Raw genomic sequence first — 22501 nt, forward strand, 5'->3', positions numbered from 1 at the left:
AAAAAAACCACAGTGTTACCCCTTATGTTTTATTTGACAAAGACAACAGTGTTACCCCTTATGTTTTTTTTCATGACGACCAATAAAAAACAACAGTGTTACCCCTTATGTTTTTTTACCCCTTGTGTTTTTTTTCATGACGACCAATAAAAAACGACAGTGTTACCCCTTATGTTTTATTTCATGACGACCAATAAAACACAACAGTGTTATCCCTTATGTTTTTTTTCATGACGACCAATGAAAAACCAGTGTTACCCCTTATGTTTTTTTTCATGACGACCAATAAAAAACGACAGTGTTACCCCTTATATTTTATTTGACAAAGACAACAGTGTTACCCCTTATGTTTTTTTTCATGACGACCAATAAAAAACAACAGTGTTATCCCTTGTGTTTTTTTTCATGACGACCAAAGTAAAACAACAGTGTTGCCCCCTATGTTTTTTTTCATGACGACCAATAAAAAACGACAGTGTTACCCCTTATGTTTTATTTGACAAAGACAACAGTGTTACCCCTTATGTTTTTTTTCATGACGACCAATATAAAACAAGTGTTATCCCTTATTTGACAAAGACAACAGTGTTACCCCTTATGTTTTTTTTCATGACGACCAATAAAAAACAACAGTGTTACCCCTTGTGTTTTTTTTCATGACGAACAATAAAAACAACAGTGTTACCCCTTATGTTTTTTTTCATGACGACCAATAAAAACAACAGTGTTAACCCTTATGTTTTTTTTCATGACGACCAATAAAAAACAACAGTGTTACCCCTAGTGTTTTTTTTCATGACGACCAAAGTAAAACAACAGTGTTACCCCCTATGTTTTATTTGATAAATATCAACCCTTATGTTTATTTCATGACGGCCAATAAAAAACATCAGTGTTACCCCTTATGTTTTTTTTCATGACGACCAAAGTAAAACAACAGTGTTACCCCTTATGTTTTTCGTTCATGACGACCAATAAGAAACGACAGTGTTACCCCTTATGTTTTTTTTCATGACGACCAATAAAAAACGACAGTGTTACCCCTAGTGTTTTTTTTCATGACGACCAAAGTAAAACAACAGTGTTACCCCCTATGTTTTATTTGATAAATATCAACCCTTATGTTTATTTCATGACGACTGATAATAAACGACAGTGTTACCCCTTATATTTTATTTGACAAAAACAACAGTGTTACCCCTTATTTTTTTTTTCATGACGACCAATAAAAAACAACAGTGTTACCCCTTATGTTTTTTTTCATGACGACCAATAGAAACAACAGTGTTACCCCTTATGTTTTTTTTCATGACGACCAATAAAAACAACAGTGTTACCCCTTATGTTTTTTTTCAAGACGACCAATAAAAAACGACAGTTTTTTATTTGTCGTTTCATGTCGACCCTTATGTTTTTTTTCATGACGACCAATAAAAAACAACAGTGTTACCCCTTATGTTTTTTTTTATGACGACCAAAGTAAAACAACAGTGTTACCCCTTATGTTTTTTTTCATGACGACGATTAAAAAACAACAGTGTTACCCCTTATGTTTTTTTTCATGACAACCAATAAAAACAACAGTGTTAACCCTTATGTTTTTTTTCATGGCGACCAATAAAAAACGAGTGTTACCCCTAGTGTTTTTTTTCATGACGACCAAAGTAAAACAACAGTGTTTCCCCCTATGTTTTATTTGATAAATATCAACCCTTATGTTTTTTTTCATGACGACCAATAAAAACAACAGTGTTATCCCTTATGTTTTTTTTCATGTCGACCAATAAAAAAACCAGTGTTACCCCTTATGTTTTATTTGACAAAGACAACAGTGTTACCCCTTATGTTTTTTTTCATGACGACCAATAAAAAACAACAGTGTTACCCCTTATGTTTTTTTACCCCTTGTGTTTTTTTTCATGACGACCAATAAAAAACGACAGTGTTACCCCTTATGTTTTATTTCATGACGACCAATAAAAAACAACAGTGTTATCCCTTATGTTTTTTTTCATGACGACCAATGAAAAACCAGTGTTACCCCTTATGTTTTTTTTCATGACGACCAATAAAAAACGACAGTGTTACCCCTTATATTTTATTTGACAAAGACAACAGTGTTACCCCTTATGTTTTTTTTCATGACGACCAATAAAAAACAACAGTGTTATCCCTTATGGTTTTTTTCATGACGACCAATAAAAAACGACAGTGTTACCCCTTGTGTTTTTTTTCATGACGACCAAAGTAAAACAGTGTTACCCCTTATGTTTTTTTTCATGACGACCAATAAAAAACGACAGTGTTACCCCTTATGTTTTATTTGACAAAGACAACAGTGTTACCCCTTATGTTTTTTTTCATGACGACCAATAAAAAACAACAGTGTTACCCCTTATGTTTTTTTTCATGACGACCAATATAAAACAAGTGTTATCCCTTATTTGACAAAGACAACAGTGTTACCCCTTATGTTTTTTTTCATGATGACCAATAAAAAACAACAGTGTTACCCCTTGTGTTTTTTTTCATGACGAACAATAAAAACAACAGTGTTACCCCTTATGTTTTTTTTCATGACGACCAATAAAAACAACAGTGTCAACCCTTGTGTTTTTTTTCATGACGACCAATAAAAAACGACAGTGTTACCCCTAGTGTTTTTTTTCATGACGACCAAAGTAAAACAACAGTGTTACCCCCTATGTTTTATTTGATAAATATCAACCCTTATGTTTATTTCATGACGGCCAATAAAAAACATCAGTGTTACCCCTTATGTTTTTTTTCATGACGACCAAAGTAAAACAACAGTGTTACCCCTTATGTTTTTTTTCATGACGACCAATAAAAAACAACAGTGTTACCCCTTATGTTTTTCGTTCATGACGACCAATAAGAAACGACAGTGTTGCTCCTTATGTTTTTTTTCATGGCGATCAATAAAAACAACAGTGTTACCCCTTATGTTTTTTTTCATGACGACCAATAAAAAACAACTGTGTTATCCCTTATGGTTTTTTTCATGACGACCAATAAAAAACGACAGTGTTTCCCCTTATGGTTTTTTTCATGTCGACCAATAAAAAACCACAGTGTTACCCCTTATGTTTTATTTGACAAAGACAACAGTGTTACCCCTTATGTTTTTTTTCATGACGACCAATAAAAAACAACAGTGTTACCCCTTGTGGTTTTTTTCATGACGACCAATAAAAACAACTTTTTTACCCCTGATATTTTTTTTCATGACGACCAATAAAAACAACAGTGTTGCCCCTTATATTTTTTTTCATGACGACCAATAAAAACAACAGTGTTACCCCTTATGTTTTATTTGACAAAGACAAGTGTTACCCCTTATGTTTTTTTTCATGACGACCAATATAAAACAAGTGTTATCCCTTATTTGACAAAGACAACAGTGTTACCCCTTATGTTTTTTTTCATGACGACCAATAAAAAACAAGTGTTACCCCTTGTGTTTTTTTTCATGACGAACAATAAAAACAACAGTGTTACCCCTTATGTTTTTTTTCATGACGACCAATAAAAAACGACAGTGTTACCCCTAGTGTTTTTTTTCATGACGACCAAAGTAAAACAACAGTGTTACCCCCTATGTTTTATTTGATAAATATCAACCCTTATGTTTATTTCATGACGGCCAATAAAAAACATCAGTGTTACCCCTTATGTTTTTTTTCATGACGACCAAAGTAAAACAACAGTGTTACCCCTTATGTTTTTTTTCATGACGACCAATAAAAAACAAGTGTTACCCCTTATGTTTTTCGTTCATGACGACCAATAAGAAACGACAGTGTTACTCCTTATGTTTTTTTTCATGGCGATCAATAAAAACAACAGTGTTACCCCTTATGTTTTTTTTCATGACGACCAATAAAAAACAACTGTGTTATCCCTTGTTTTTCGTTCATGACGACCAATAAGAAACGACAGTGTTACTCCTTATGTTTTTTTTCATGGTGATCAATAAAAACAACAGTGTTACCCCTTATGTTTTTTTTCATGACGACCAATAAAAAACAACTGTGTTATCCCTTATGGTTTTTTTCATGACGACCAATAAAAAACGACAGTGTTTCCCCTTATGGTTTTTTTCATGTCGACCAATAAAAAACCAGTGTTACCCCTTATGTTTTATTTGACAAAGACAACAGTGTTACCCCTTATGTTTTTTTTCATGACGACCAATAAAAACAACAGTTTTACCCCTGATGTTTTTTTTCATGACGACCAATAAAAACAACAGTGTTACCCCTTATATTTTTTTTCATGACGACCAATAAAAACAACAGTGTTACCCCTTATGTTTTTTTTCATGACGACCAATAAAAAACGACAGTGTTACCCCTAGTGTTTTTTTTCATGACGACCAAAGTAAAACAACAGTTACCCCCTATGTTTTATTTGATAAATATCAACCCTTATGTTTATTTCATGACGACTGATAAAAAACGACAGTGTTACCACTTATATTTTATTTGACAAAAACAACAGTGTTACCCCTTATGTTTTTTTTCATGACGACCAATAAAAAACAACAGTGTTACCCCTTGTGTTTTTTTTCATGACGAACAATAAAAAACGACAGTGTTACCCCTAGTGTTTTTTTTCATGACGACCAAAGTAAAACGACAGTGTTACCCCCTATGTTTTATTTGATCAATATCAACCCTTAGGGCCCTTACATAGTCGACGCAACGCTACGCTTACGCGTCCAAAAGGCTACGCGACGCGACGCTTCGGCCGTCATTAAGCGTCGAAGCGTGGCAAAACGCGTCCTCCAAATTTTTGATACGCGACGCGCCGATCCATGCAATACCAAGCGTTGTCGGTGGGGGCGATACTGCAAATATTGTACATTATTACTACTATAGGTTATATTTACAGAAGAACATATGAGAGGATGCGGGAACGTGATAAGAATGACTTGACGTCTCTTTTACTAATTATCTGTGCCAATTTATGCGAACCCTTCCACAGGGTCAAAGTGCTATTTTGATGCGCGACAGACAGCTGATGCGGGATTGTGAGCCATTTTAATGATCTTCTTGTCACCCGATATTCGTTCTATTGCTGGCCTTATTTGTTTTAGAATTAGCCTATTTGAATTAATTACGTAATGTTTTGTGTTCACGTTCTATGTGAAACATAAATGTTCATGTTCTGTGTGAAACATAAGTTCAGTAGCTTCTTTGAGTGAATGAAATTTGAAAGCGTGAGTGTGTAGTGAATGAAAAATGTGTGCGTGTATGGTGGGACTATTTTCTGTATTTGATAAATAAACCCCTTTTCTCTAATAATGTTGCCTACCATATAATTTCTGTGGACATTATGCGCTATAGCTTAAAGCCTTTGGCTGTAGGCCTACACTTAAATAATTCATTCATCTGTCAAGGCAATAGCTTGTTGTATAAACATTTTATATGGATATGAATTAATGAGTTTGACGTAAACCAAATTAGGTAACTTGTGTAACATGATGACCAATGTATATACATTTATTGGTCAGTGCGCATACCCAATCGTAGCACATTGTACTGGTGGGGAAACACGCCAGCATCTGACAAAAAATAATCTGCCAGCTGCTCCCTGACAAGGGCCGGTTTTGGTGAGTCGGGAAGATATCGGATGACTCGCGAAAGGAGATCATCAAACTTTGGCGCCGACATCCGAAAATACTGGAAATGCCTCTCCTCGTCCATGCTTCGCATTGGAAGCACCAGAGAAACAAATTCCCCATCATGATCTTGTGTGGTATTTAAAGGGCGCACATACCACCGCCTATCTCTGCGCTTCATCACTCTTCTTCCGTAGCCACTTTGATCGGAACGTCACCTGGAACGTCCCCCGCGAAAACACCGGTGACTCTGCTGCCACCCATGGCGTGAGTGGTGTATTGCATGTCATGCATTGCCCGCGACGTTCGCGTATGCTGTGTAGACTATGAAAGGAAGCGCGACGCTCACGTCACTCACGTCGTTTACGCGCGTCGCTCGCGTCGACTATGTAAGGGCCCTTAGCGTTTTATTATCCAACCGTCCTCGGGACGTTGTCTAGCGACACGCAGGATGTAGGATGTGTAGGCTATGAATCTGAATGAAAAGTAGGTAAATAGATAGTGGCCATCCCCAAAATGCACCAGAAACAGCAAATCATATCTATTAAATAAAAAAATAAAAAAAGGGGGGGGGGCCTCAGACCCCCTGTCTATTACTGTGCCCCACCAACATGTTGGATCGCCAGCCGCCACTGCTCACGACCCATCAAGATATCATTATTACGAAGAAACTGTACAAACCATTACAGTAATTCAGCGACAGGGGGCGAAGTGACTTGATAGCAATAATAACGCACGCCGCGGAGCTCCCCCACCTCCTGCACCGCGACCTGCGCCGGCCTCTCCCCGGGTTCCCGCCCCTCTGTCTCCAGCCACAGCAGCCGGGCATCGGGGTCTTCGTCCGAGAACTGGAGCAGGCGCCCGGAGCCCCGCAGCGTCCTCAGGCACTGCCGCACCACGTGACCCGCCTTCCCACTGCCGTCCTTCGACCGCAACAGGGCATCGGTCGTGCCCTTGTCCACAATGAGGTCCAACCCGTCCGCCCCGAAGTGTGCAAACATCTCCCTGCAGTCGAGCTCCAGGAACCCGAGCATGGAGAGTGGATGATGGGGCTCGATGGCTTTGGCTGCGACGTGTTCCCGCATTAGACGCACAGCGATCGGGGATATATCGGCACAGGTGACGGTCACCTGGACGGAGGAGTGTTGGTAGATGCTGGGTCCCAGAGCAGAGGTCCCACAGCCCATGTCCAGGACGTGGAGCGGGGTGGCAGTGCGGGTCTGGGGCTGTAAGAGGGGCAGGACGAAGTCCCGGACCGAGTCGAAACCGAAGAACCACTCAAAGTTCTTGAAGTTGCTGCTGCTGTTCTCTGTGTAGAACCGATCCCAGGTTGCTTTCTTGTCCATGTTTTCGATTAGTTCAGCTGGACAAGAAATATGTTAAACATCAGCGTGTCCAATCAAATTAATTTAATCATTTAAATTGTCCAAAGTTGCATAGAACAGGTGCCCCAAACTCAGTTTCTGCTCTGCAAGGCGTAGAAGGACCAGTCTGCAAATAATCCGATAACATCTATAACACATACATCAAAATCTTCAACGTGCCTCACATATCAAACCATTGCAGATGTCAAAAACAATCTTATTTGGGGCTAATCGAGCACCGTAAGGTCAAATCCCAGACTCGGCCCCCTGGTAAACATTGACGCATACTGCTAGCTAGTTAGCATTGGCTAGTTTAGTAGTTCATTAATACGTTCACATTTTACTTATAAGGATTGAGACTTACTCGTAAGTGAGGATTGTTGTCTTGCGAATATGGATGTTAATGTTAACGTCCCCAAACTCCGGCGAGCCACTCTAAGTACAGATAGAGGTGACATGTTGTTGCTGTCCTTGCTTACACAGAATGAAACGAATGAATGAGACGAATGCCACTTTCACAATGCTTATTAATGCACGGCTTTTTGGCGCCACCTGCTGGTTCAACTTGAAACTAAATTATCAGAAGAGAGGTATGCCTTTATTATGAAGGGTCCAGATGCCAACAAACCAATTGTGGTAACAAAAGAGAAGGCCTGCTTTGTGAGACGCTTCATCAGTGATGAGAGGCAGTCAAAAATGTTATAGATCAATAAAAGAAATCGACCTGAATTGGTTGATTCAGCACCAGACAATTACTATTTTTCTGAGAGCTTACATCTATATATAATTTGAATATTAAGAATATTCAAGATTCAAAGATTCAAGATTCAAGATTCAAAAAGCTTTATTGTCTAGTATGTTGCCATACTAGAAAATTGTCTTTTGACTGAAGGCTTGGAGGTGTGTGTGTGTGTGTGTGTGTGTGTGTGTGTGTGTGTGTGTGTGTGTGTGTGTGTGTTATTTGTGTGAGTTCTTTGAGGAATGAGTGTTCTGTGTGTGTATAGCTATGGGGATGAATGATTTTTTGTAGATAGCTTTCCTGGCCAAAGGCATTCTGAATCTTCTGCCAGAAGGAAGTAGATCAAAACAAGGATGGAGTGGGTGGGAGGGATCTAAGAGGATGGAGTTGGTCTTCCTTCCCACTGCCTGGATATACAGATCCTCCAGCGCTTTCTGGTGTATTCCTATTAGCTTGCTTGCTTGCTTAGTTAATCTATCAAGTCTGCTTTTGCTTGCGTTTGTGAGGAAGCCGTACCAGGATGTAATGTTGCAAGTGATGATGGATTCCACCAGAAATACATATATACACACGATATATACAAACGAGAATCAGCTTCCACCAGCTTGACTTGGGGTACTGGGTAGGTTGGACGACAGTATTCCCTGGTTCCTTCACAGCGATTGGAGTGAATACATGAAATTCGTCTGCTACGGCACAAAAAAAAAAAAAAAAACTGCAAATAAGATGTAAATCCCTTTAATAGTGTAGTGTAGCTCATGACGAAACAGAGCTATAAGATGTAAAACCCTTTAATAAAAACATGACAAAAGTGACATATGACGAAAAGGAAACAAGATGTAAATCCCTTTAATAAAATCCATGACACAAGTGTAACAAAGGAAGAAAAATCAAGTCCAAAAATAGTAGATAACATTTACAACCACAAAAGAAAAAAAAACCTGTACATCTCTAAATTCCTGGAGTCACTTTTCTTGTATTTTCAAAGATTTTTTTTATTACCATTTTGGGGATTGGGGTGGGGGAAGCTGGAGAAAGTATGCATTTTGATTTTCTTTTGCCTTCCTTCTTTTCCGCAAGCACACAAGCGTCACCTTCCTACGTCGTACGATTGGGGGAGGGGGGGGGGTGTATGTATGTCAGTCGCCGTGGCAACTCAAGTGTTTGTAATCCACTCCTGTGGAGGTGATGACAAAAGGGGAGCGAGGGAGACAGGGGAAGAGGGGGGGGGGGGGGGACGGTGCCAAACCAAGACTAGAGAGGAACAGAAGAAGGGAGACAGGGGTGGGGTGTTGGGGGAGGGGGGCTGTGGCGTTATTTGTACAGGATGTCGTAGTGGCCGGGCCGGTACAGCAGGAAGATGCGCGGGATGCTGCCCTCGGGGAAGACGTGGTGGTTGACGGTGCCCCCCTCGCCGCGGTCCATGTACTCCACCAGGATGGACACGTCCAGGGCCTGGGCCAGAGCGATGATGTGGATGTGGTCGCTCTCCTTGGACATGGGCTCCACCTCCTGGGAGGGGCGGGTCGGGACACGGAGCAAGGGTCACACGGATGAATCGGTTGGGACGAAAACATTTAAGCCCATCTGTAGGTCCAAGATTAGTCGGTCAATAGGGCCATAGAAATGGTTGGGGTGTTTAGTCTTCGAGCCGAAAGGTTCACAAAGTCCACATTCTAAGCTGAAGGCTCTTACCACTTTCTGCTCCTTAGCGACCTGTCTCTGTATTCACTGTCTAACCCCTACCTGCTCCTTAATGACCTGTCTCTGTATCCACTGTCTAACCCCTACCTGCTCCTTAATGTCCTGTCTCTGTATTCACTGTCTAACCCCGACCTGCTCCTTAATGACCCGTCTCTGTATTCACTGTCTAACCCCTACCTGCTCCTTAATGACCTGTCTCTGTATTCACTGTCTAACCCCTACCTGCTCCTTAACCTGTCTCTGTGTTCACTGTCACTGTCTAACCCCTACCTGCTCCTTAACCTGTCTAACTGTCCTTTAGAATGGCCTTTCAAATTCGGCATATCATAGACATTCATTTTCCCACATTGCCAAAACGAACACTCAAACCCTGATTGCTCTCGACTTCCTTACTACTCCGCGACAACTAGGGGTGTCAAGATATACGATTTCGTTGCCGATGTGTTGACCATTTTCAGGTCGGGCCTGACCTGCTGGCAGAACTCCTTGACCGAGCGGCCGCCCTCGATGAAGTGCTGGAAGAAGCCGTGCTCGCGCTGCAGGTAGCCCGAGGTGAGCAGCCGCAGGTACACCACCACGTAGTCCGACACGTTCTGGTCGTTGAAGGAGCCCAGCAGCTCCTTCAGGCCCGGCTGCTTCTCACACAGCTCGATCAGGTCCATGAACTGCACACAAGAGGGGGACAGGGCCGCTGGGTCAGGGTGTTGAGTCCCCTGGGATCCAACGCTATACAGCAAGTCTTCTGGTGGGCGAAGGCCGGAAAACTAACTGTCTATAGGCGAGGCACGGCACCGCTGCTAAACGAGCGACCGCCACCAGCAAATAACTTTCACAACATGAGGACAATGGGCTTGTCTCTTCATGTGAGCATCCGCATACGACTTGACAGAAAATACAGGCTACCATTAGCCTGATTTACTTTAATATAGGCCTGGGGCGTCGTTATGGAAACGTGTGCAAACTCGCACTTGTGCAATCGAGTGTTCATTTTCTGTGTTATTGATACATTTCTTTGAATAAAAACAATCACCACAAACACAGAATTAACATAGATATACATTCACAAATAAGCAGTCGGACGCGACTGGAAGGGCATAGACTTGGCATTCATTGCCTTCGTGGGGACGTTGTACCTATCAGATGATTCTGGGTCTGATTCCGGACCACAATGGAAATAAGCCTTAGGGCTTTATTGTGTCATCCCTGACTATCTTTATTGATATAATGTATGGCACAGGTTGTTGTTTCATATTTTTGTGTCAAGAAATGGTCAAATCAAATCAAATCAATTCTGATGTGGAATATGGATCAATTTACAATAATAAGCCGGGATCAAAGAAGTCTAAATCGGATCTCTTCCCTCCTTTTAATCTTAACCTCTCCCAGTGTGGGTTGGAGGAGCAGCTGTGGGAGCAGGGGACTCACCGTGTTGTGGAAGTCCTCGATGGTGAACTCAGTGAAGCCCTCGTTCACCAGGTCCAGCTTGCTTTTGGACGCAACCGCTTTGAACCTGAGCGGAAACATACGAATAGTACACAAATAAACACACGTGTTTGTGAGGACACCCTCAAATCAAGGGACCCCAGACATTCTCATCCCGACCTTGTAAAACTGTAGTAGGATTTGACAACGGATCCGAAGCATTAAATCAGAATGGATTTTTAAATGTTCAAGGATTAAAAACCCTTAATAATAACCCTTTTTATGCCTTTTTTGCAACGGCCAAAATTAAGAAAAAGTTTAAAGCAAAGCCTACATAATAGTCTGCCTAGTACTTAAATAAGAAAGGACTTTGGCGACAATTCACCCTTTTTGTGATCGAATTCTGGCAGAACCCAAAACCCTCCTTTGGATAATGTAACAGGCCTATCATCTCACTGTGATTAAATTACCATTAAACCGGACAGCTTCATTTCATGACGCTATAACACCAATCCAAAGAGGGTAAAGGGTCATCATAGACCAGTGCCCATTCCCAGTAGTTGATAAGAGACTAGGCACCTCTGTAGCTCCTTGCTGTCTTCCAGCAGGGACTCCAGGTGCGAGAAGCCGAACGCTCTGTAGAAGCAGTTGCCATCTGGCCGCGTCTTGCGAATGTACGAGTATTTTTTGTGTAGGTCCTGGAGAAAAAAATAATAAAATGACATTAAGGACAAAGCAATTTTTTTAATCCAAAGTAATTTACAATAAGTCGATTTGTCAGAAGAAAGAGAAACAATAAATCGTGGTCGGTAAAGAAAGGATGTTCATAGAAACAAGTGCCAAGCACTGCCATAAACTAGGTTAACTTGTTTCCTGTATACAACAAAGATAGCTAGGATAAGACGCTACACAAAATCAGTAGAATACGAGTAAACCGACAAGAAGCTGAAAATGATAACATTGTCCTTTATACAATACAGAATAGAGAAATAAGTTTGTAATTATTTGGCAGTTAATTACATACACTTGAAGTAGTTACGCTGACAAACCATAGAAATAGTCATTGGCAGCAGTGCTACGGACAGCTAAAGCCTGGTGAGGATGTTGGTGGTTGGGGACCAACCTTGATCTTCAGCTGATAAATACTGTCGTCATGAGCGTACTCGTTCTGCAACACCGTGAGCGCCTGTCTGTCCGACACCAAGGGATTACTGGTGGCGATCTGGGGACCACACGCGCACACACACACACACACACACACACACACACACACACACACACACACACACACACACACACACACACACACACACACACACACACACACACACACACACACACACACACACACACACGCGAGAATAGTTGGGACTCAGGAATCGTACCTGTGTCATTTTTACCTTGTGTCCCTTATTAGAAGATACAACGATTGATCAGCCACAATCGATGAGACAATGAAGCAACGTAAATTATCTAGTGACCTTAACCATTCATGTTGATCATACATGTATCCTTGCTGAATGCTAGACAGAGGGTACTTTGCAGAAAACCAATCACTTTGGTGGGAAGTTCAACAATTATTTTCTTTCTTTTTTTAGGGTCCGAGTGTTATATGCATGTAGTACTGCTATGAGTAACAAAATTATAGATAAGATGAAGACATCTCACCTCCTGCTGAATTCGGTCCTGTTGAGCGATAATGGCCTCGTCATACGCAAGGCAGTTGACCCCTGAGGAGAGGGAGATATTAATAGGTGGACCTCCGGGATAGAGATATTTGAAGGGAGGGCATAGGATATGGGACACTCAAATTGTGACAGCGATATGTGTGAGACCACAAAATATAATACGAGTCGAAACATTTGATATCTCTGAAGCCAGAGACACCTTGTAACCCGAATTCTTTATAAATGGAATTATTCCGAAAATTGCAGTTGATGTCGACACTTGTTTCGTTTGAAATTATGCCTATAAAAGAAGCTGCCCTTTAAATGACACTTGGTGGTTAACCCTACAGGCATGTAAGGATTTTACGTGTTCCATTTGAACGGATAACGTTCCCGATCGTGTGCTGTTTACCTTTCCCAATTATAATATGTTTACATATCTTGCCGTATGTGAAGAGTACACTCCTGACAACAAAAACAAGCGTTCACTGTTGACATTGTATTATACCCATACCTTTCTTTTAAACGTTTCAAATTATATCACAAAAACACGTAAGAAATGTAAGCAGAAGCGAGTGTCTTTATTCACGGGAGCTCTTCGGAGTATTATTCAGTGTTCTTTGTGTAGCTCTGATAGGGGTTGCCGCTAGGCTGAGAGAGGATCTTAAATGTTAGCGTTATTCCGGTCTACCGCCACACTATTTCCGGTCTCCTAGTCCCTATGACCAGTGTACGCCAGTTATCACTCCCCGGACGACTACAAAGACAAAACATAGGAGTTGTGACGAAAACTATGCCAAAACAATAACTTAAATATTTAAGGGAAACGGATCAATTTTACAGAAAGTCCTATATATACACACATATATATATATATATATATACACATATATATATATATATAAATAAAAGTCCCGCCCCCTCTCTTGCAAATAACGCTTATCTATATCATCTCGTTCCCGGCGTTCCGTCTCAGGGAACGAGGTTACTGGCTGCCGCAAGGTCCGGGCCGTCCACCCCCTCTCGAATAAATACGAGTCGACTACATATTTAACGGCAGGAACTGCCGTCAGGAGGTGACGGCAACCCTGTGCTCGGAAACGGGGCGCCTTAGCAGGTACACCCGTGCGGTTTGTAAGTGATATGCGGAGCTGTCGCGGTGTTTTCCTCACCTTCCATCTCTCTCTGTGATGATTCCTGCTTCTCCTCCGCCATCTTAACTGTGGATGTCTGTTTCCTCCTCCAGGGCCCGACCCCACATCGATGTTGCCAGATTGGGACGGATTTCCCGCCCAATCTGGCAACATTGGCTGCAGAGCGGTACAGCCGGTAGGCGGAAAGACTGGGCTGGCAATCTGGCCAATCTGGCAACGCTGCCCCGCATCACTCTACACTTCCGGGTCAAATCTTGAAGTCCCCTCCCCAAAAGAAATATCAAAGTATCATCACCTACATAAATTATTTACGGTTTATTGATTAAATTAAAGTCCATCACAACTATTATCTGATTTAAGTGGAATCGGGAAAGTGGAAGTCTTACATGATTGAAGCTACTTAAAATTCTTTAAATGGTCATCATTTACAGTTCTTGAAATGGTAATTAAGTTACTTTTAAACATCAGAAATTACTTAATTGATTTATTGTTGGAAGATGTGGATTAGAATTGACAGCTTCTGAAATAGATTTATGTTCATACATACATCATGTAGCTCCATAATGCATGCTGGGGGTGGTCGTTCTAGTGACCATTTAAATAAATATTAAAACATTATTTTAACTTTAAGCTAGGCCTACATCAACTATTTTTCTTTTTTGTTCCTATTTGGGTTACCGAACACTTGGTCAACTAAAGATTATCCATCATAAAAAGCAAACCTTTTAAACCGATAATGCCTGACAAACTGAAAGTTATTTTTAGAACAATTTTAATTATTTTATCTTGCAGTTGTAACTTCTAATTGTGTAGGTGTTGCACATAAAGTAACACAAACATTTTATTCACTCTGTTCTTGCATACTGCTTTGAGACAAACGTGTGTGTGTGTGTGTGTGTGTGTGTGTGTGTGTGTGTGTGTGTGTGTGTGTGTGTGTGTGTGTGTGTGTGTGTGTGTGTGTGTGTGTGTGTGTTTCCCTCAGTAGATTTGCGACACACCAGCTCACAGTTATGTTGTCGCCGGTAATGTACAATACAATACAATAAAAATATGGAACTTTATTTCCACTTTTTTTATACCAAGCAACAGGCTTACATTCAGACACCCACACAAATCCCTTTAAAATATGGCTTTAAAAAGCGAGAAACGATGTTTCAAGATCACAGTGGAATAAAACGGCTGCACTTTCACAATATATACACTAGGGGGCAATATTTACACATATACCGCATATCGGCAATGCGCGCAATGACCCCTCCAATATGCATTCAATTGCTTACGAGCTATATCAACATCATTTAGTCCCAAAGAATAAAAAAACTATATACATCTGCTAAGAAAAGACATTTTTTTACACAGATAGATAACACTTAATAAAAACATTTCAAAATGTTTGTGAAACACAATAATACTTCATATTTGCCCTGAGGCAAAGACATCTCACCACGTCAAGGCAGTTGGTGGTTAAAATAAAAAACTCCCACAATGTTAGACAGGCCTATGGGCATGCATCATGTAAATATTTTGTGTTTCTTTGTTGTCCCAATACAATCCTCTCCACATCCTCTTCCGACTCAACTCGTCCAGTCTTTATTGCAGTATGTCAAAGTAAACGTGACAAATGTTCAGGCCTGGGTGTGTTTTCGTTACAGTCCCTGTTCTTAAGGCGCGTTTCCCGGTAGATCTGACTCATTAAAGATCCAACACACCACAATGCCTGTAACAACATGACAGCCACCACAAAATAAACCATCCATCACATCTTTGGCTCTCTTCAACTGGGAAGATCCATTCTTATTGAGTACAGAGTATAGGTTAGGCCTACAGTTGCAGCATTGATGCGATACGGCGTGCTAATAGTAATAAGAGGAATACATCATGTACTGTGTGACTGTACATTTCTCAGTGCAGTGTGAAGACGTCCCAGAAGAGGACCAGAGGGCGATTTACAGAGGTATGTTTGGGATTCAGCTCCCACCATGGACTGTCTGCATGGCCAGGTTTCACCACTAGAGGGTGGTAAAATGTACCGTTGGTCTCCAATCCGCTCAGCGTCAAAAGTGTGTCAAATACATTTGTTGAAAGTATATTTACCGTGCTAGTAGCTCAATATCAACTGATATCCTAAATAGCTATACATGGTTAGAGTGCCAGACAGGCACTTTCATTTTCTAAAGTAATGTATGTGGTGGTTCGGGCATCTGGTAAGGATGCCCACTGGGCGCCTCCCTTGGGAGGTGTTTCAGGCACGTCCAGTGGGGAGGAGACCTCGGGGAAGACCCAGGACTAGGTGGAGAGATTATATCTCAACACTGGCCTGGGAACGCCTCGGGATCCCCCCGTCAGAGCTGGTCAATGTGGCCCCGGAAAGGGAAGTCTGGGGCCCCCTGCTTGAGCTGCTCCCCCCGCGACCCGACCCCGGACAAGCGGATGAAGGTGAGATGAGAGGGAAGTTCACTGGGGAAATATGCAAAATTCGTTTGCATGGAAGTATTTATCCGTATATTTAGTAGACACTTTCATCCCCAATAAATCATCAAAGTAAAAAGGAGCAAGAAGTTAGGCCATACTGCTCAAAGATGTCTACAAGTAGATTGTGGACTCAAACTTAGGACCTGCTCGACTGGGATTCGAACACCCTCGACCCTAGAGAACCCCTCAGTGACAGGATTCTTCCAGGTAGGGAAATATATAAGAATATATACAAAAATATAGCAGGCTTTATGTCATGTTAGTTGATAGTGTGCTATAAAGGCTGCACCCTTTGCACCAGACATATTAGCAATTCATTAAATAACCACAGAACATAACTGGTGCCTATTGCCCCCCTGGCAGACGAGCCCCCTGGGTCACCTGTCCTGTCCTCCCAGCTGTCCATCCATCTAGAACCTACCACGGGCACAGAGGGACACCTAGAACAGCTTTAACAAACAATGCCTGGTGTATTCCAGGCCCAGAGCCAGTGTGTCGCAGAGCACAACCTGGTTCTGGGCGGAACACATTCAACGGTTCATCTCAGTCTCATCGCCGCCGAAATGTAGGAGTCAGAACACACCCGGTTATCTGAGGTCCAATCAGAGCCCAGAGCTCTGCGGCTCATAGAGTCCGCCCTGGGCCTAGGGGGGGCGTGTTACCCCCCACCCGCCACCCCCGGCTAAACGATCTGGGCCTTGTGGATGTGGGAGGTGTGGGGGTTCGGGAGGGGGGAGCGGCTCTTGGGTCTCAGCGTCCCGTTGGTCAGGTGGTGCTGCGGCGCCTGCTGCTGGAAGTGGACTTGCTGGGCGTCCATCATCAGCGAGCTGTGGGTCTCGCTGCCGTAGGGGTCGTCGTCGTCGTCGTCGTCGGGGTCCCCGCCGTCGCCGTCGCGGTCGCCGTGCACCAGCCGCCCCTGGACCTCAGGACACATCAGGCCACCCAGACCCTCGTCCTCCTCGTCTTCCTCGTCGCCCCGGGTCGGGTAGCCGCAGCGAAGCGGCGGGGGCTGCATGTTGCGCGTGCCGTTGGCGATCCTGCCTCCTCCTCCTCCTCCTCCTCCTCCTCCTCCTCCTCCTCCTCCTCCTCCTCCTCCGTCGTCGGTGCCGCGGGGCTGGCGGGTGCGCAGGATCTCGGTGGAGTGGAGCACCGGGACGGGGGACGGGAGGAGGGGGGGGTGCATCCTCTGTTTGTCCTGCTGGAGACGCCGCCGGGAGGGAGGGAGGGGCGTCAGCCGGGCGGAGTGGGCCTCAGTGTGCCCCGGGGGCGCGTGTCCAACGGAGGGTTGAATGTCGTGTGTGTGTGTGTGTCTTATCATGGACCGTGCTTAGCGTCGCATGTGTAACGCGGGCCGACGTCGTTTTAGTTAACCCGGTGCGCGGCAATTGGAAATGTTTCGTAGCTTAAGCCAGTTTGGTTTGTATGATTTGATTGTTGTTGAAAATAGGAACCAAACTGTTACTGACAACAGTGGGATGGTTAAGAAAAATAGGACAAAGTGGGAAAAATGTGCAAGTAAGTGTGTGTGCACATTTGTGTTTGTGTTTATGCACATTCGCATGTGTGTGTGTGCATTCATGTGTGTGTATGTGTGCACATTCCTGTGTGTGTGTGTGTGTGTGTGTGTGTGTGTGTGTGTGTGTGTGTGTGTGTGTGTGTGTGCGTGTGTGCAAATTTGTTTGTGTGTTTCTGCAGATTGTGTGTGTGTGTGTGTGCATTCATGTGTGTGTGTGTGTGTGTGTGTGTATGCCCATTCATGTGTGTGTGTGTGTGTGTGTGTGCGGCCCCCTCACCAGCGACATGGTGCTGTTCCTGGCATAGGACTCCACGCGGAGCCTCTTCTCCTCGTCCCGTTCCAGGATCCGGCTGCCCCCTCGCCGCGACCCGTTGGTCAGCGACGGCCGACCCAGGTGGTCCAGCAGCATCCCTCCGCCCCCTCCTCCTCCCCCCCCTACACCGGCCCACCCGCCCGACAGGGTGGAGCGACTGTCCCGGCTGAGAGCCTGGTCCTGCGGAGCACGGTGAGAGACACCGGTTAGGGGACAGAGGGTGGGGGGAGCAGGGGGGGGAAAGGGAGGGCTGGAATGGTCCTGCATTCAGGGCTGATGTCCCGGGGGATGTCCTGGGCAAAGCCAGTTTGCAGATATGAAACTGTATTTGTGATCAACCCTTATGCTACATTAGTTAGAGATGTGAAACTGTGTTTGTGGTCAACCCTTACGCTACATTAGTTCGAGATGTGAAACTGTATTTGTGGTCAACCCTTATGCTACATTAGTTAGAGATGTGAAACTGTATTGGTAACTAACCCTGTTGCTTCATTAGTAAGGAGAGGTGTTTTGCAGATGTGAAACTGTATTTGGGACTAGCCCTAATGCTAAATTACTAAGGAGAAGGCATTTTGAAGATGTAAACTATGTTTTACTACCCCTACTACTTCATTAGTAAGGAGAAATATTTTGCAGATGTGAAACTATTTTTTATTAACCCAACCGCCTCATGAGTAAGGAAAGGCATTTGGCAGGCGTACTACTTGTGACTAACACTAATGATACCTTAATAAGGAGAGGTATTTTGCAGATGCAAATCTGTATTTGTCACTAACTAATGCGACAATAGTAAGGAAGGGCTTGTTCCAAATGGTTTACAGCTATTTGGCAGATGTAAACTATTTGTGACTTACCATAAATCTACATTGGTATTAAAGGAATTTTGCAAATCTAAACTATTTGTAACGAACCCTAAAAAATATTTTGCCCTCAGAAGTGAATGTGAAACTTTACTTGTTTTCTGTAAAGTAAGAAGAAAAGCAGTGGCCGAGTTTCTTCATCCTCCCCTAATGGAACCCCCCCTCACTGATCAGAGTGGGGTGCAAAGGCTCGCTATCTCAACAAAAAATGAAATGCAAAGAAATGCAAAGCAAAGAGTCTGAATTAAAGGAAGGGAACTGGGGGTAGAAGAAGTTAAAGTGAACACCAACTGTGTTTCACAACCTATTGCATCACACATTTCTTTCCCCCCTAGCCAACCAGGGCAGTAGTCAACAGACAGCCGGGAGGAACAGGTTGGGTCGGTCGGGCTGCACAAGGCTCGGTGTTGGAACCATCACCGTCGTACCATGAGCAATAATTAATAACTAAATAACTAAATAATTAATGACTAAATCTCTGACTCTCAGGTTACCAGTGGATCCCGGTCGCACTGATTGGCGGTGCGACGCCCTGTCACAAACTGTCGACTTATATCAACGCTTTCCACTTCCGTCACATGACGTTCCATTGGACACACACACACACACACTCATCATCGTATGGGGAAGGTGTATGGGGAAAAACAGGAAATGGGATCGGCTGGTTTTGGGCCCGCTGTTGTGGGTTTCCTGTGGCTTGTAATATTTTTAAACCCTTTTTACTTCCCTCAAAAAAGTAGGCATTTGGTCTGGTCAAGTCTGCCGCTGTTAGAGACAGCAGCCTCTCAAGTAGCTCCGCAGCACCCAGATGTTTTGATAAATATCCCGTGGATATGACTAACTTTACTCTTATTCTGTTTGTTACTTGGCGTTTGCTGCTGCTGGAAGTTCAATTTAGCCAAAAATGTTGGAAAGAGGCGTGTCCATGACGAAAGGTTGTTTTGGCATGGACACACCACCTACACACACACACGTGACTGTCTGTGTGTACTGACCCCAAGGGACGACAGGCTGGCTCGAATCGTTCCCTCAACCCTCAGGGAGTTCTTCTCTGTCATCTGGAAGGAACACAACCAACAAGAGGAGGTGGTGAGCTGACACACACACACACACACACACACACACACACACACACACACACACACACACACACACACACACACAGACAGACAGACAGACAGACAGACAGACAGACAGACAGACAGACAGACAGACAGACAGACAGACAGACAGACAGACAGACAGACAGACAGACAGACAGACAGACAGACAGACAGACAGACAGACAGACAGACAGACAGACAGACAGACAGACAGACAGACAGACAGACAGACAGACAGACAGACAGACAGACAGACAGACAGACAGACAGACAGACAGACAGACAGACAGACAGACAGACAGACAGACAGACAGACAGACAGACAGACAGACAGACAGACAGACAGACAGACAGACAGACAGACAGACAGACAGACAGACAGACAGACAGACAGACAGACAGACAGACAGACAGACAGACAGACAGACAGACAGACAGACAGACAGACAGACAGACAGACAGACAGACAGACAGACAGACAGACAGACAGACAGACAGACAGACAGACAGACAGACAGACAGACAGACAGACAGACAGACAGACAGACAGACAGACAGACAGACAGACAGACAGACAGACAGACAGACAGACAGACAGACAGACAGACAGACAGACAGACAGACAGACAGACAGACAGACAGACAGACAGACAGACAGACAGACAGACAGACAGACAGACAGACAGACAGACAGACAGACAGACAGACAGACAGACAGACAGACAGACAGACAGACAGACAGACAGACAGACAGACAGACAGACAGACAGACAGACAGACAGACAGACAGACAGACAGACAGACAGACAGACAGACAGACAGACAGACAGACAGACAGACAGACAGACAGACAGACAGACAGACAGACAGACAGACAGACAGACAGACAGACAGACAGACAGACAGACAGACAGACAGACAGACAGACAGACAGACAGACAGACAGACAGACAGACAGACAGACAGACAGACAGACAGACAGACAGACAGACAGACAGACAGACAGACAGACAGACAGACAGACAGACAGACAGACAGAAAAATACACACACACACACGTACACACACACACGCACACACATACAGACAGACACAAACACAGACGCACACACACACAAACACACACAGAGACACACGCATACAGACACATACACAGACACACACACACAGACACACAAAGAGAAACACAGAAACTCACACACAGACACAGACACACACACAGAAACGTTGTCGTCTAGCTGGGGAACAGCGCGGCGTTTACCTGTTCTATTGAGTCCATTTGGTCCGAGTTGACCCTCCTGAAGGAGGCCTGGCGGACCAGGTTGCTGATCTCATTACTGAAAGCGAGAACAGCGTGAGAGGGGTCGGTTAGTGGGGCGGCTGGGTGGGCCCCGTCTCAGGGTCACAAAGGCCTCAGTGAAGCTGAGGGAGACCAGTGCTTTCTAACCTAATAGAAGCAGAACTACTTTAATGACCCCCGAAGGGAAATGGGGAGTTTTAGTGGCTCCCTTTCAAGAATAATGTATCTATAAGCATGGAACATTTCTAAGAAAATAAAATATAAAATATGAAGTATGTGAATTAACCTGTGGTTTATACTACAATATATAACAAAAACAGATGTCAGGCGATCTAATTTTATCGGAAAATTCTTTGAACACCACTTGCATCTGTCGTTCCCCCCCCACACACACACACGCACACCTATTTACGTATCCGCACCTGCTGGTAATGCCAACCACACCAAGCAGTGCTGCAGGTTTTGCTCGTGGGTTTAAAGCATTAGGCAACCTGTGTTTCTACGCAGAAGACCTTTCAAATGTCCTTCGTTAATCAACTCAAATTCCAACAATCAATGCATCATAAAAGCCATCGGAGTATCAGGTACGCACAACACCTTTGGCTTAACCCTTCACAAAGGAACACATCAGGTTCCCAGCTCACGCCCTCCTAAAGTCAATCGCTCGGTTGTTCTCGTCTTGCTCGTCGGACGAAGCAGAACGCAACCAAGCCGACCCTTCGGTCGGGTCGGCTGCTCTTATCCATGAGTCTCCCTCCGCTGACGGGACCCCCCTGGGGGGCCGTAACAAAGCGGTGGACGCTGCGAGGGCGCCGGCGCCGCGTGCGTCGGCCACTCACTCCTTCACGGTGAGCTGGCGCTCCAGCCTCTTGTTGCGGCGCTTGTGGTGACACGTCACGCTGACGATGACCACCAACATCAGCAGCAGCAGGCCGCCCGCCGCCCCGCCCACACCAATCAGGAGCAGGTTGTCCGGCTCCGCCTCCTTCTGGGGCTCGTCTGGTGGGGGGGGGGTGTGAAGGTTATTCACTTGCGATAATGTTATGTTGTTGCTGTTTGCATGCTTTGGCAATGAGGGAGGGAGGCAGGGAGAGAGGGAGGGGGGAGGGAGGGAGGAGAGAGGGAGGGATGTCTTATTTAATTGTTACAATGTGATTTTTATATTACATTGTTGTATTAGGCTTGGGCACAACAAACATGTTTTTGTCATGCAAGGGAAGGAGGGAGGGAGGGGGAGAGA

The 22501-nt window shown here is 44.0% G+C and overlaps 3 protein-coding genes across 3 annotated transcripts in view; all 3 read right to left on the minus strand.

The window, feature by feature from the left end:
- Positions 1-4329: 4329 nt before the first annotated feature.
- Positions 4330-7814, minus strand: cskmt (citrate synthase lysine methyltransferase). Its single transcript, XM_060035457.1, has 2 exons — positions 7376-7814; positions 4330-7010 (listed from the first exon to the last, which is right to left on the minus strand). The coding sequence occupies exons 1-2, from the start codon at positions 7467-7469 to the stop codon at positions 6331-6333; spliced, it is 774 nt and encodes a 257-aa protein (XP_059891440.1). The 5' UTR covers positions 7470-7814; the 3' UTR covers positions 4330-6330.
- Positions 7815-8583: 769 nt separating this feature from the next.
- otub1b (OTU deubiquitinase, ubiquitin aldehyde binding 1b) lies at positions 8584-13841 on the minus strand. The gene is made up of 7 exons (XM_060076890.1): positions 13716-13841; positions 12545-12606; positions 12000-12098; positions 11456-11574; positions 10880-10964; positions 9925-10119; positions 8584-9262 (listed from the first exon to the last, which is right to left on the minus strand). The coding sequence occupies exons 1-7, from the start codon at positions 13756-13758 to the stop codon at positions 9065-9067; spliced, it is 801 nt and encodes a 266-aa protein (XP_059932873.1). The 5' UTR covers positions 13759-13841; the 3' UTR covers positions 8584-9064.
- A 735-nt stretch (positions 13842-14576) lies between these two features.
- The window catches only part of LOC132445776 (nectin-4-like), a 21565-nt gene continuing 13640 nt past the window's right edge, over positions 14577-22501 (minus strand). Inside the window, exons 7-11 of the mRNA XM_060035902.1 lie at positions 22101-22260; positions 21223-21298; positions 19854-19916; positions 17963-18178; positions 14577-17367 (exon numbers count right to left, since the gene is read on the minus strand). Coding sequence (XP_059891885.1) covers positions 16852-17367; positions 17963-18178; positions 19854-19916; positions 21223-21298; positions 22101-22260 — 1031 coding nt within the window. The 3' untranslated portion in view covers positions 14577-16851. The remainder of the gene's footprint in view (positions 17368-17962; positions 18179-19853; positions 19917-21222; positions 21299-22100; positions 22261-22501) is intronic.

The sequence above is a fragment of the Gadus macrocephalus genome, chromosome 17 (assembly GCF_031168955.1).
Source record: "Gadus macrocephalus chromosome 17, ASM3116895v1".
NCBI lineage: Eukaryota > Metazoa > Chordata > Actinopteri > Gadiformes > Gadidae > Gadus > Gadus macrocephalus.